A 15,791-nucleotide genomic window follows, 5' to 3' on the forward strand; every position below is an offset into this window, starting at 1 on the left:
ACATTAATCCCAATATCACCGATTCAGTTATTTTCAGGACAATGATGAATTGGATGAGTTCCCAATGCTGGGCCAATTCCAGTTTCACTGGTTCTTTTATATGGGTTGCAGGTAACCCTTCTAGCAATGAACCATCTACTTGCTCAAATATTAAGGGCTGTGACATTCTCTTTGCCTTTACCCTCAATTTTGCAGCAGTCACCCAGATAATGAAGCATTGGGTACACCTATTATCTATTAGAGCCTCATAGGTACCACATCTCTGGGCTGTAATACCACTGGAACAACAAAGGGGAGATGGTATTACTTACCATTGGGTCATTTTCCCATTGGCTGTCATAACTGGCTGGGTTGGGTTCCCCTTCCACAGTCACTCCTCCACAATCTGCTGGTGTTTCTGGTGACTGTCATAGCCTGCAGTGACCCTCTGGACCTCTTCTGGCTCTTCCAGGATGACTTTTTTTGGTTTCACCATCCCTGGGGCCCCAGCCTTGGCTTTTGGACTAGAGACTGGGCACTCAGCCATTTGGTGGCCTGGTTGATCACAGCGGAAGCACAGGATGGGCATCCTAGTGGATATGGGTCTCTCTGGTGTTGGCACTCTTGAGGGGAGTCTCACCTAAGTGATGGTTGTTGCTCTGTCTGGGAATTGCCTTGGTCTTGTAGTCACCTCCCCCTTTGGGTGATACTTCTGCAATTCGGCATATAATTCGGTAACCACTAGGTACCATGCTGCAAGCCAGGGGGATAGGCCTCAATATGTGCACACTTGGCACAGTGTGGCTCAAGGCTCACCTTAAAGTAATGAACTAACAGTTGTTCTGGCCAACCCCGCAACTTGCCAGCAATCCGGTGGAAGTCATGCATATAGTTTGCTACCAGCCAAACATTTTGCCTCAACTCCAGGATTTCCCCTTCCACCTGCTGAGCCCTGACTGTATTTGAGAAGAGGAAAAGGAAAATGGGTAGGAGCAAACAGATTTCTTTCTGTCACTGTTCTGACTCTCCAAAACCAAGAAACAGAAATAAAAGGTTCAATAACTGCTTTTAATTCTTGCAGGCCTGGAAACATCAGCACGTAGCAACCAAAACAAAGGCAGCAATAACCGTTGTTACTTTCCTGCCAATTTAACCCTGCCCCCCGCATGTGCCTGCCCTACCCACATAGCTGTTGGACTTCTCGAGAGGCCTGGAATCTTTCTTTTGGGCCTAGTTCTTTCTACTGCTGCAGGCCTGCTCTCCAGTTGATTATTGATCAGCTGCTTCTTCGTCATCAACCTCCCATTCCATGAGTCTACTGTTTTTCATTATCCCTGTAAGCCTCCCCCCCAAATGAGAACTTTGAGACAGTCCGCCAGAGGCTTACTGTTTCAAGGGTTGACAGCTGACCCCGTTAAGCCCCAGGAGGAGATTGACATGGACTTCACTGTGGAACTCCCAGAGAGGCACCACAACATGGTGACAGGGACAGTGATAGATCTCTTCAAAACAGGCCCACTTCATCGCATGTCCAGGCCTACCCTCAGCCCACAAGCTAGCCAAACTGTTCCTGACATATATCTACTGCCTAAGTGAGGTGCCAAGGAGGATAATCTCAGATTGAGGAGTCCAATTCACAGCCAAATTTTGGAGGGAGTTTGTTCAAGCAATCGGGCCATCACAACGGCTTAGCTCTGCCTTCCATCTGAGCACCAGTGGGGTCATAGAGAGAGTTAATTCAATGGTGGAACAGTCCCTATGGTATTACATCACCTACCAGCAGACTAATTGGGCAGAGTTTCTGCTGTTTGTGGAGATGGCATACAACAATGCTGTACACAGCAGTACAGGTCATACTCCCTTCAAGGTGGTGAACAAGGTGGAGTTTGTGCCAATCCCTGAGTTCCCTCAGGAGGTCCCCTCCTTAAGCAGCTTGACAGAGTGGATTGATAACCTGCATGGGGTCTGGGGGGATGTCAAGCAGGCATTAGTAAAAGCAGCCAGGCCTAGAAACTCCATGTGGACAAGAAAAGGTCACCACAAAGACCATTCAATGGGGGGAAAGTGTACCTCTCCACCAAATATTTGAAACTGAGACTACCATGCAAAAAGCTGGGTCCAAAATTCTTGGGTCCATTCCCCATAGTCAGGGTGATTAATCCAGTTACAGTGGAATTGAAGTTCCCTTGCCTATTGGGAAAGGTCCATCCAGTCTTCCATAGCAGCTGACTAAAGCCGGTGATAACATCAAAAAGTGGACCCTTGACCCCACCCCCACCTAGACCCATAATGGTGGAGGGGGAATCCCACTATGAGATAGACCAGATATTGGATTCCTGAGTGTTTAAAGGGAATTGCAATACTTAGTCTGATGGAAAGGGTACCCCGTGTTCGAGCCCTCATGGGTGAGAAGTCAGGATGTACAAGCAGAAAGATTGATCAACAGGTTCCATAGGAAAAACCCACTTAAGCCCAGGGAGGGAACCCTTGGGAACCGGGCCTGACTGCATATACACTAACTCGTACATGTGCTTGCTCTTTTCCAGATGTGTTTCCCCTTGGTAGAGGGGAGCCATCTGTCAACATCCAAGATGGTGACATTGAGTCTATGCCCCTGCACGCCATTTCTGAGTTGCCATAAGCGAGAAGGGGGAAGGGGGGTTGCATGATGTGCACTGCTGGGTGTCGGGTGCTGGGTGTTGCAATGGACTCATGGAGGGGAGCCCAATAGACATGCTGAGAAGCTCCAGAAGAGCGAAGCAGCAGTGGAGAGTCTTTGCTGGAACAAGTCCCGGAAGAGCGATGCAGCAGGGGCCGGAGAGTCTTTGCTGGAGCAAGCCTGGAGCAAGCCATGCCGCGCCCTCATAATCAGCTAGCAGGCAGAAGCCGGTAATGCTGGCCAGATTCCAAATTTCACTGTGTGTGAGTCGAGAGCCCAGTAAAGGGGAATTGCTCTACCAACAAATGGTATGGCCTCGTTTATTACTGGCTAGGCTCGGAACTGTGAGAATTATTGTAACTAAATTGAGCTATATTTATTTTTTTTAATTACCTGATAGTGCAATGTGAAGACTTCAAAGATAATGTAGTGTAAATATATAATGTCATTTTGAAGACATATTAATCAGTTAATAATAAATTTTCTAAGTCAGTCAATAAAAGTGAGTCTAAGAAGAAATATCTTGATTAAATGTTTACATTCTTTTGACATACATATCAATGATTTGACAAATTAACTTAAGACAATGGAATTAGATATAGTATGCCTCTCCAGTGTGTCATAAGATTAAGATAACTTTCCTTCACCAATTATATGCAGTCCAAAAAATGCACCTTTTTTTATATAGTTGCATGCTTTCTGGTTACAAATGTTGGTTACAAATGTTGAAAGCACTAATTTATATATTTAATTCTCAATGTTATATTGCAAGAAAATATAAACATACACATACATGCCCATATCAACATACATACACACAGAAAGAGCTCTTATGACTAATTCTTCTAACTTGGAAGGCACCATCTGTGGGCCAGAGGAAAGGATAGTGGGGCAATTTAGAGATCAGATAAAAATAGCTATCTAAGATATTCAAAGTTCCATCTCACCTCACATTCATACCAAAGGAAGATTTAAACCATAATTACTCATAATTACCTATTTCTCTGCCTGATCCTACAAAATTCTTTGTTTAGATACTGCTTATCAAAACAATATATTTAGTGTTATGAAAGTTAAACTTAATTGTATAACTTGTCTAACAACTTATTTTACTAGTAAAATAATGCAAATAATCTTTTAAACACTTTTAAGGTATGCTTCAGATTGATATAAAATATTTAACCATAGCTAATTATTAAAATACATTACAATGATTTAAAAAGTTAACTTCCGGTTGGCGCCACCTTCCTCGCTGGGTGCCTAATTAAGACGCTCCGCACGGGATATTGTAAAAGCCGGTGAAAACAGTGAAGAACAGCTGTTCCCGGCTTCAATTTCCCTCTCTGGGAGAAAGAGAGAGAATAGAGCAGCAGGGGAGTGGTAGATTCCCCCAGGGGCTTTGTTTTTGTTATGCAGAGTCCTGAAGGGTTGAATCCCATTGAATCCTGCTAATCTCCGGTCTTCAGAGCACTCCTGCAAAAGCAGGAAAAGAGGAAGGTGTCCACCTCTGCTCAATTGATTTCTTTTTGTGGATTTCTACATGCAGATGGAAGAAGCACGAGTGAACAATTATTGGATTGCAAGTATTTTTGATTTCCTGACTTCTGCCTTTTAAAAAGAGAAACTTTTTTCCCCTTGCTTTAACTGACTGTTTAAAATGGCGTCTGAGAGGAAGTGAAAGTAAAGTGAAAATGAGCAGGCTGCTTAACTAAGAAGCTAGGAAACATTATTTGTGGATTGTAACAAACTGAGCTCTCCTATACTTAAAGGAGAAAGAAGTTTTTAAACTTAAATTCTCTGACTTTTAAAAATTGAAATGTCTACTAAACCACCTAAGACTGCCGGTAGAAGGGGTTCTGAAGTAGCTTTGGAAGTCTTGATTAAAGAACAAGGGAAAGTGTTTGAGGAGAGGTTTAAGGAGATGATGGAGGACATAAAAGAAATAAAAGAAGATAATAAAAAGATAAGAGAAGATATTTTGATCGCTTTTCAAGGTTTGGCAAAAAGACTGGAGGGGGTGGAGGAGGAGGTGCAAGAAATTGTTCAGTCAAACAAGCAACTAGATAATCGAATGGGAGGAATGCAAATAAAATTGGATAAAAATGAAGATCAAGTGGTGGTGATGCAGTATAGAATGATGGAAGGAGCTTTGAGAATTAGGGGGTTTAAAGAAGGAAAGGGGGAAGACCTAAAAATTTTTTTATCAGAAGCCCTGGCTGAATTTATTGAACTTGATCCACAAGAGGTTGCTTATCAAATTGATAAAATTTACAGAGTTAATTCTTGGATTGCCAGGCAGAAGAAACTTCCTAGAGACATTGTGGTTTATTTTTTGAAACGGACAGTGAGAAATCAGATTTTACAAGTTGCATATCAGAAAAACCTGAAAATAGTAGAAAATAGGAGAAGAGGAGCTGAAGGTTTTGAAAGAGATTCCTCCCAAGATGTTAAGGAATAGGAAAGACTTCATATTTTTTACACAAGAACTTAAGAAGTACCAGATTCAATTTAGATGGGAAGTTCCAGTTGGTTTGACAGTATATTATCAAGGAAGAAGATATCGTATTGAAACTGTGCTTAAGGCCAAAGATTTTCTTTCTACTGTGCTGAAAGTTGAAATAGAAGTAATAGAAAAAAGAATTCAAGAGACTCAAATTGGTGTGGAAACTGAGGTGATCCCAGTGATGTTACCATCTGAGGACCAACCACAAGAACAAAGACTGACGAGGGGAGCCCTCAAGTGTAAGGAAAAGGAGCAACAAACTCAAAGTAAAGCTCAGGATTCTGCTACAGAAGCGGTGGGAGGAGCAAGGCCGAAGATACGGGAGGATGATCTTCAGCTGATCGCTCAAAGGCTTCAGAAGGCCAGTAATGGCAAATAAAATTTTGACTTGGAATGTTAATGGCTTGAATTCAGCTCAGAAGAGAAGAAAAATATTTCATTATTTGAAATAATTTAGAAATGATGTGATTTGCTTACAAGAAACACATATTAAATTATCAGATCAAAAATACTTAATAAATTCAAAGTTGGGTAAACATTTTGCTGCCTCTGCTTTGGACAAAAAACATGGTATAGTTGTATATTTGAGAAAAGATATACCAGCCAAGTTAATAGAGGCAGATATTCACGGAAGATATATTGCCATCGAACTTATATTAGAAACAAAAAAGATTCTTTTGCTTGGTATTTATGCACCCAATCAGCAACAAGAAAATTTTTACAGAATGTTGTATGACAAATTGATTCTATGGGATTATAAATCGTGTATTATATTAGGAGATTGGAATGGAGTAATAGATACATGAAAGGACAAGAGAATTTCTTCTAAGAAGATACCTGCACATGCAAAGCTGCCTCAATCTTTTTCTGGGATGACAGAAGATTTTGAGTTGAGAGATGTCTGGAGACTTGGAGGAAAGAGATTATACTTTTTTCTCTGATAGGCATCAATCCTTCTCACATATTGACTTTATTTTAACTTCTAATTATTTGCTTTCTAGGGTGAAGAAAATTAAGATATTTCCAAGATGTTTCTCTGATCATAGTCCTGTCTGGATGGAATTGCAATATGGAAAAGAAGGCAGAAGAACATGGAGATTAAATGAAAAAATTTTTAAATATCAAGAAAATGTAAATCAATGTAAAAAACAGATGAAAGAATTTTTTGTTTATAATTTGAATAAGGAAACATCGATAGAAATGGTTTGGGATGCCAGTAAGGCCTTTATGAGAGGTGTGTTAATATATATTAACAACAGACAGAGAAGTAAGCAACAAAGACAGCGTAGGTACTTAGAAGAGGAGATTTATAAGAAACAACAATTACTAATACATAACCCGCAGGACCAAAAGATTAAGGATGCAATAAAGATATTACAGAGTCAATTTAATATGATAATGGCTGACCAAGTGGCAACAAATATACAATATGCCAAACATAATACCTTTTGTAATGCAAATAGACCTGGTAGGTGGTTAGCATACATTTTAAGGAAAAAACAGAAACAACGTATTATAGAAAAAGTAGAATATAAAGGTAAAGAGAGATATCAACAGGATATAATTAAGAAAGACAAAAATTTGGAGGAATGGCAGACTGGAATTAACAAATTTATATGGGAAGGTAAAAAGGCCAGGGTTAAAATGAAAATAATTCAAGATTCACGGGAAAGGGGAGGCTTAAAAATGCCTAATTTTAAATTATATTATGAAGCAGCTGTTCTCTCTGCAATAAGTGATTGGTTTAATCTAACAGAGGAGAGAATCTTGAATATAGAAGGTTATGATTTATTATATGGATGGCATGCATATTTAATTTGTGATAAAAAAGTGGATAAGGCTTTTAAAAACCATGTGTTAAGAATTGCTCTCTTGCGTGTCTGGAAGAAATATTTTTATAAATTAAATTATAAGGTTAAAAGTTTAACTTTAGAAGAAAGGGAAGAATTAAATCGGCCTATAACTTCTGAAGAAATTATTTTGGTAATTAAACAATTAAAAATGGGGAAAACTCCTGTACAGATGGGCTTACAGTAAGTTATTATAGGAACTTACAGGATGAGATGTTAGGTCCACTTAAGGAATTATTTAATCAAATGCAATTAGGAGGGGGAATTCCCTCTTCATGGAGAACTTTTATTTCATTGATACCAAAAGAGGAACAGGATTGTTCCAAACCTGCTAATTATAGGCCAATTTCACTGTTAAATAATGATTATAAGATTTTTGCTAAAATAATAGCAAACAGATTAATGTTAGTTTTACAACGTAGAATTCATACGATCAATCTGGATTTATAAAAGGGAGACAGATGAGGAATAATGTTAGGCAGATTGTTAATTTATTGGAATATTTAGAAAAGAAAAATTTTATAACATCAGCATTTATCTTTTTGGATGCAGAGAAAGCTTTTGATCGATTGCATTGGGACTTTTTATTTAAATTAATAGAAAAAATGCAATTTATAGATGGTTTTGTAAGAGTAATTAGAGCAATTTATGGAGAGCAAACAGCCCAGATAATAATTAATGGTAACTTAACAGAAGCTTTTAAGATTGCGAAAGGAACAAGACAGGGATGTCCTTTATCACCATTATTGTTCATTTTAACTCTGGAGCCACTATTGGATAAAATACGAGAATCAAAGGAGTAAGAGGGAATTAAAGTTAGACAACATGAATATAAAGTGAGAGCCTTTGCAGATGATTTGGTGATTACTCTAACAAAACCTATAAACTCTAGTAAATCTTTGTTGGAAATAATTAATCAATATGGGAAGGTTTCAGGGTTTAAGGTAAATCAGAAAAAGACAAAAGTGATAATAAAAAATATGACTAAAGAACAGAAAGAAAAATTAGAGGAAATAACAGGATTTGAAATTGTAAAAAAGGTTAAATATTTAGGGGTTTATATTACACAATCAAATGTGAAATTGTATAAGAATAATTATGAGGTCTTATGGCAAAAGGTTCAGAAGGATTTGATGGTTTGGAAAAAATTGCAGTTATCATTGTTGGGGAGAATAGCTGCTATTAAAATGAACGTTTTACCTAGATTTTTATTCCTCTTTCAGATGATACCAATAATTAAGAAAGACAAAAATTTGGAGGAATGGCAGACTGGAATTAATAAATTTATATGTGAAGGTAAAAAGGCCAAAGTTAAAATGAAAATAATTCAAGATTCATGGGAAAGGGGAGGCTTAAAAATGCCTAATTTTAAATTATATTATGAAGCAGCTGTTCTCTCTGTGAAAAGTGATTGATTTAACCTAACAGAGGAGAGAATTTTGAATATAGAAGGTTATGATTTATTATATGGATGACATGCATATTTAATTTATGATTAAAAAAAGTGGATAAGGCTTTTAAAAACCATGTGTTAAGAATTGCTCTCTTGCGTGTCTGGAAGAAATATTTTTATAAATTAAATTATAAGGTTCCCATGTGGGTAAGTCCTAGACATACAATAGAAAACATAAATTTAGAACAGACTCAGGAAATGACTACATATAAAGATCTTTTGTATACTGAATGCGGTAGTTTGCAATTAAAATCTTTGCACGTATTAAAAGAAGAAGGGAAAAATTATACCTGGTTCCAATACGGGCAATTACGTGCTAGATGGAAGGAAGATCAGAAAATTGGTATAGTCCAGAATGAGGAAAATTTGGTAAAGCAAATTAGAAATCAATCTCAGGAGCATATAAAGAGATTGTATAATGTGTTACTTGAAATAGACTCTGAAAGGGATTTGGTAAAGGACTGTATGATAAAGTGGGCACAAAATTTTCAGGAGCCAATATTATTGGAAACTTGGGAAAAAAATTGGGTTAGAAATGTTAAATTTACACAGGCACAGAATTTAAGGGAAAATTTTTATAAAATGTTTTACAGATGGCATTTAGATCCTAAGAAATTATCATGTATATATCCAGATATGCAAGCAAAATGTTGGAGATGTAATTGTGATGATGCTACATATTTTCATATTTGGTGGACTTGCAAAAATATTAAGGCTTTTGGATAAGAATTTGGTGGATTCTACAAAATGTTTTGAAAAAAAAGATAAAGTTCCTGCCACACGTTTTTTTGCTGGGAATTATCACGGACTGTACAGTAATTGAGACAGTTGATTTTAAATTTAATAACAGCGGCAAGATTACTAATAGGACAGTATTGGAAGAAAAAAGAAGTACCTACAATAGGAGAATGGAGATTGAAAGTTGCCAATTTGGCTGAGATGGCAAAAATCTCAGCCTTTTTGAAAGACAATACGCAAGAAAGATATTTAAGTGAATGGAAAAAATGGATTGACTATATTCAAAACAGATATCAGACTAAGAGTTATCAGACTGCCTTTGAATGATTAGGATGTATTATTTTTTATTGTTTGGGGGGAAGTTAGGAATTGATGAGAATTGTAGGATTATAATTTAGTTAGGAAGGAACATTTTTTAGCATATGTTTGCTTTATTTTTACTATACCTTGTGTTTGTTCCGGGAAGTCGGGGGAGGGGTTTGTGAAGGGAGGGGAGGGGAGGGGAGAGGGGAGGGGGAGGGGGGAAAGGGGGAAGGAAAATTTTGTAAAACTTTTTCAATAAAAAAAAAAGTTAAAAAATTATGTCCTTCAACTTAAAATAAATTAGAATATGACACTTAACTCTTTAAAAGGCACAAACCCAAAATTTAAGAAATATAATGTAAGTATCAAAACAAAGTGTATGTGTCTTTACAGGCATTCACACATATGCAATGAATCTGGCATGTATGTCCTAATGGAAAGATTGCCCATCAGTGGCTCAGCTGAAGTATATAAAAATTAATTTGCTTTTGAAACATTGCAATCCCTATTATTTCACACACATGAGAGTGAATAGGAAATTCACTGCATCAGAAAGCGCCTGCTTTATCAACTAATGAAACAACATTGTTCTTTTCAGAAGCTCAACACGTTATGATAAACCAGTGACACAAAACCTTCTCCTACAGATATTTACATCTTTACCCAGTTGATGGAAAATTTCTATGAATTGATTACATATAAGGAATCTTGAAAGGTTCTCCACTGAACATTTCCATGACTATTTCTTAAAAATTCTACCAAGATCTAATACAAAAAGTTTTGTATCCTGCTTATGAATTGTTAAAACATTCACAAATAATATATAGTCAATATACATAGCACATTCAATACCAGTTGTATTGGACAAAAATATCCAATTTATTTTACTATATCAACCAGGTTCACAAATAAGTATTAATTGTCAAGTTTTTCAACTTGGACTTGGCAATAAATCTCATATTGCCTGGTATTTGACCACTTAACTTGATTCCTCAGGGTGACTTCACAGAAGATATGTCTCTGCAAAATTAAAATCCTTATTGCAGAGAAGAATGAAGCCAAACACAAGAGTTGATTGCCATGAAAAAGAAGGAATAACTTTTTATAACCTTGGGGTTTTAAAATCATGGTTTCTTCCTCACCCATTAATGGATACTTGGTATAGTTCTTGGTAGCCTTGAAATGGTTGTTATATCTCTACACGATGATCATCTCTGCCCTGAGAACTATTTAAAGCCTTTTATTAGCCTTTCCATTTCTAGGCTAATAAAAGGTTAATGTTACAACTTACTATTTGATTCCAAAATAATATGTTCCAGTAAGAAATAGACAAAATGACCACTACTCAAAATAATTTACATAATTCATTTGAAAAAAGACATATGAGCTCATTTTTAAAAAATCTGAAAATCCATTCTGATATATATTTTTTTTACTTAAAGAATTGGTTTTATTGTACTATATACAGTACAACTAAACTGTTAATAAGTATTTCCGTATAGGAACAGTCTTAAAATCTAAGCAAATAAAAAGAGGAAAATCTTTGACAGAAACAGGGGTGAGGGTTGTCTTTACAATTAAAAAGAGAATGTGGTCATCCTTCAAAAGCATTTCTAAAAGGATAGACTGGAGTAGGAAAGCTTTACAAACATCCAATGAAATTATGAAAGTGCAAACATTTTAATCAGATTATGACATAAGACATGGAATAAATTACAGATGGTGGAATAGAAAATGACTTTAATATGGTACTATGACAGTGAGACAAATACAAGATTTAGAACAAGGGACTACAGAGTAGCATAGTAGAAGGCAGATTAAAGATGAGATTGAGTGCAAAGGATATTGTGAAATTTAGAAAACAATGATTTCAGGATTTAAAATATTTTAGGTAAAACCAAATACATATCCAAAAAAATTAAAAGTGTTATTCTTTGTTTCATAACAAATTTACAGAGCATAACTGTGCGGAAATTAAAGCAACAATATTTGGGGAAAACAGTATCAATAATATCAATATATTTGGATAAGCAGACTTGTAACTGCATTATTTATATCGAAGGCATTTTCATAAACTAATTATGATTATTTTTTCAAGTATTAATACCTCACAAGTTATTATTAATATATTAACAATCAGAGACACAATAAAGTTTACAGTATTCTGTAATTTAAACTTGGAAACCAATTCTAGAAAATTGCAGAATACAATCCAGTACAGTACTTTAAAGATAGTTTCAATTGATACTATTTTCTTAAGGATTTTATAAAATAACTGTTAACATGCAATACTGACCATGGTATATCTGACTGCTTCATACAGATTTGCAGTAAAGGGTCTAGATATGCCAAATAAACATTTTATTCAGAAAATGTATTTGTTTCATCCTGGATGAAGTTTTGATTAACTGTGTACATCTTACCAGCCCTTCACTTGGCTTGATGTTTGCTAGCTGAATCACTTCCAGGTGAGCAGATTGAGACACAAGGGGGTCAGATGAAAGTGATATTATATGATCACAGACACTAGATAAAGTCTTACACTAGAAAACAAAACAAAACAAAAAAGTATATTAACGGAGGAACTTTACATCTAACACAGCAAACTTGGGCATAGTAGTTAAAGATACAATTTTACTCCCTTATAAGATTGCAATTATGATAAAATAATTGATCAGATAAAAAATTCAAAAAGAAAAATTTGTTTAGAGAGTGGGGATTTTTCTCTTTCTCCTCCCTGTTTCTGGGAGCATTAGCAAATATATGGCTGATGAATACACATATATACACAAACTTATTTTACAACCATAATAATAAATACAATCCAGATTTTTTTCCATATATATATTATATATTATTTAATAACACATTTTTAAATTTATAATGCTAATGATCTAATAGCTGACTTAATCATGTAAAAGGAAAAAAATATATAAAAGCACACATCCCCAGTAAGAGCAAATAGGGAAATGAAACTAGTTTGCTGCAAAAATACATAATACAGTTTGTTTGTTTGTTTGTTTGTTTGTTTGTTTGTTTGTTTGTTTGTTCATAAATTTTATTGGCCACCTATCTTACAATAAGGTAACTCTGGGTGGCTTACAGTCACATCTAAATTAAAACATAAAAAGTTAAAACCAAACATTAAAACCAAAGACACATGGGGAGGACAGTGGGGGAGTGGGGGAGAGGTGGGATCTCCATTGTGCTGTTCCCCCACTGGGGCCCCAAGATGACTTGGAAAACATCTTTAGATCCTTACAAAAAGATAGGAGAGTTGGGGCCAACCTCACATTGGTGTGTGTGTGTGTGCAATACGTTCCAGAGGGCATGAGCAACAGCAGAGAAGATCCTCCTCCTGGACCCCACCACCTGGAGTAATCAGGTTGATGGGTCCCACAGCATGCCTCCTTGGCCAGCAAGAGTAGTACAGGCCAATCCCAATGGGGTATGACGGTCCCTCAAGTAACCTGGACCCCTACCATGAAGGGCTCTAAAGGTGATTACTAATTGCACCAGAAGCAGACTGGCAACCAATGCAGCTCATGAAGCAGTGACATTACAAAGGCCATTCTTGCCCCCCCTCCCCACGAACTATCTGTTGTGGTCCGTCAGCAGCCTATAGAGCTGGCAACGGAGTAGGACAGCGATGAGGCTGAGGTGAGGCCAGGGCCATCGGGAAGTGAGGTGCGGACTCCAGAGCCTCCAGAGACTGATAGTAGTGAGGCAGAGGAACAGGAGGAGCCTGTTCCTAATGCACACATGAGAAGAGCTGCCAGAAGGCAAGAGCAGCTCAAGCAGAGAGGACAACTCAGGAGTAGGGCCAAGAGTTGATTGACTCCTCCCATAAGGCTTAAAACAGACCAGCACCGGTGTTTCAGCTTTGCCGGAAAACAACGTTGTAGCTGCGTCTTCTGCTTCGTCTTCGCTTCTTCTACGTCTTTGTTTTTGTGGCTTCTGGATGTTTGCCAGGAAGAGCCTTTGGCAGTTTGCCTAATTGGACTAAGATTTGTAAGCTAACTGAGGAATTTGTGTTGGGAGGCATTTGTTTTACTTTGAGTTGAACGCTGTTGAATGAAGTAATTCCCAGCTGTTTTGAATAAAGTTTGTTTTTCCACGGACTAAGTTTATTACTACCTACTTGGGCCTGGGTCACAACACTACCTCCCTGCTGCACTCTGCACCAGCTATAGCTTCTAAATGTTCTTCAAGGGTAGCCACATGTAGAGTGCATTACAATAGTCAGCCATGAGATGACTAGGAACTGAATGACTTAGTGCATGCCAGCAAAATAAATCTCCAAATGCTATAGCTAGGTGCAACGGTAGAATGAAAAACTATAGGACAGTTTTTTGTAAAGTGAACCAATATATAGTAGAAGCATAATATGCATAGATAAAAGTACATATCTTACAGATCATTAGATGGACTACTGTTTTTGCTGTACAAAAGAAAAATAATTGACACCAGTCTTAAAATAAAAGAGCTCCAAAAGGTAGTTAAGATAAGAAGGATCCCATTCTTCTTAGGAATAGTAAAATAATACATTCTCTTGGGTTTGGAACATTATCCACTATTCATATAGTGCTGGTATAGTCTTGGTGGTTCCAAGTGGAAAGATTAGCAAAGAAGAATGCTAGCATGTACCTTGTTCCCTTAAGTGCACAGTACATGGAAATCTATATGGTTTTATATTTTTAGATACTAGTTCAATATGTAGGGCAGAATTAAGCAAACTGTACCCTTAGTAAAACAACTGTGTGGAATAAAGCTAGAATGTAAGTAGACTGTATAGATGAACCAAGAGCATTTGACTATATAAGAATTAACATTTAGTTAATGAGTTCACTATTAATATCTATGATGATGCAATAAATGCTACTTACCACATGCAGAATTTTGTTCTCAGTTTCATGCACTGTGCAGTCCTTGAAAGATAAGATGAACTGAAATTAATTTAATTAAATGAAATATTTAGGGGAAAGTGGTTACTTTTTAATACTTCAATAATATAAGAGAGAGAGAGGAAAAGAAAGAAAGAAAAAGACAGAAAGACAGAAGAAAGAAAGAAAGAAAGAAAGAAAGAGAGAGAGAGAAAGAAAGAAAGAAAGAAAGAAAGAAAGAAAGAAAGAAAGAAAGAAAGTCAGTCAGTCAGTCAGTCATCATTTGGAGATAAGAAATATCAGTTCTTTCCTTTGATAGCCATAACTCTGAAATTATCCTCCCCATAACCATAGTCCATTATCCACAACTCCTCACATATTTAGTTGGTTTACTAAATAAAGAAAGGAGTGTGTGTGTGTGTGTGTGTGTGTGTGTAATAAAATAAATGAAATATATGAACTAAGCTAATATAATACATGAATTAAATTAATATAAGAACGAATTACAAAATGAATACAGGCATCACTATTCACTGTCCTACAAATGATAAAATAAGTAGTGAGGTATATAGTCATGCCAATAAACATAAATTTAAATTTATATTGATGGAAGTCAAGCAGCTTGCTTTAGTAATTTAATCATTGAATATTTTCAATAAATTATGAATGTTTTTATAAACTAATTTACACATCATTGAATATGCAACATATATAACAACAAAATCTCACATTTCACTATTTAGGTCTTTAAAATATTATTAATATAACTATTATTATAATATATGTATATATATTTATTTATTTATATATATATTATATATATAATTATTATAATATATGTAAAATAAATGTTATGAATATCTGAAAATAATCAAAATTCAGTGTTCATTTATAATTACTATATGATTCACTGAAATTTAAATAACCAAAGTACCCTTAATTTTCTAGTGAAATCTCATTGTCCCATTGAAGCTTATTCTAAAGCAAGAACAAAAAGTATTCATGTGTGTATACATATATTTTCTATATAATTTGAACACCAAATAATCTAAAAAGTGAAGAAATCATAAGGAAAGGGAGAGAGAGAAATCCCATTTTCTATGAAATGTCTTTTCAGAATGAATTTGTTCTGAAACTGAAACAATTTGCGTCCTGGAAATTCTTATAGTATTACAAAGCATTTTGTCCAGTGGTGAAATGTAAAATTTGTTACTACCGGTTCTGTGGGTGTTGCTTGGTGGTGGGGGTAATGTGATTGGGTGGGCGTGGCCAATTTTTTTTTTACTCTTAAAAGCATTTTTTCTACACCCTCTTCGGCTGAAGAGGTTGTAGAAAAAATGCTTTTAAAAGGCTCTGACGATCCCAGCTGAGGCTTCTTTTCTTTTAAAAGAACCTTTTTTTTGCCTTTAAAAAAAAAAAGCCT

General features: G+C 36.1%; 1 protein-coding gene across 4 annotated transcripts in view; it reads right to left on the reverse strand.

The window, feature by feature from the left end:
- Window positions 1–15,791, reverse strand: part of CNKSR2 (connector enhancer of kinase suppressor of Ras 2) — a 574,134-nt gene that overhangs the window by 327,318 nt on the left and 231,025 nt on the right. For all 4 annotated transcript variants that reach the window (XM_058186957.1, XM_058186956.1, XM_058186955.1 and 1 more), the window contains exons 5-6: window positions 14,372–14,413; window positions 11,909–12,028 (exon numbers count right to left, since the gene is read on the reverse strand). In XM_058186957.1, coding sequence (XP_058042940.1) covers window positions 11,909–12,028; window positions 14,372–14,413 — 162 coding nt within the window. The remainder of the gene's footprint in view (window positions 1–11,908; window positions 12,029–14,371; window positions 14,414–15,791) is intronic.

Source organism: Ahaetulla prasina, chromosome 5 (assembly GCF_028640845.1).
Source record: "Ahaetulla prasina isolate Xishuangbanna chromosome 5, ASM2864084v1, whole genome shotgun sequence".
Classification (NCBI taxonomy): domain Eukaryota; kingdom Metazoa; phylum Chordata; class Lepidosauria; order Squamata; family Colubridae; genus Ahaetulla; species Ahaetulla prasina.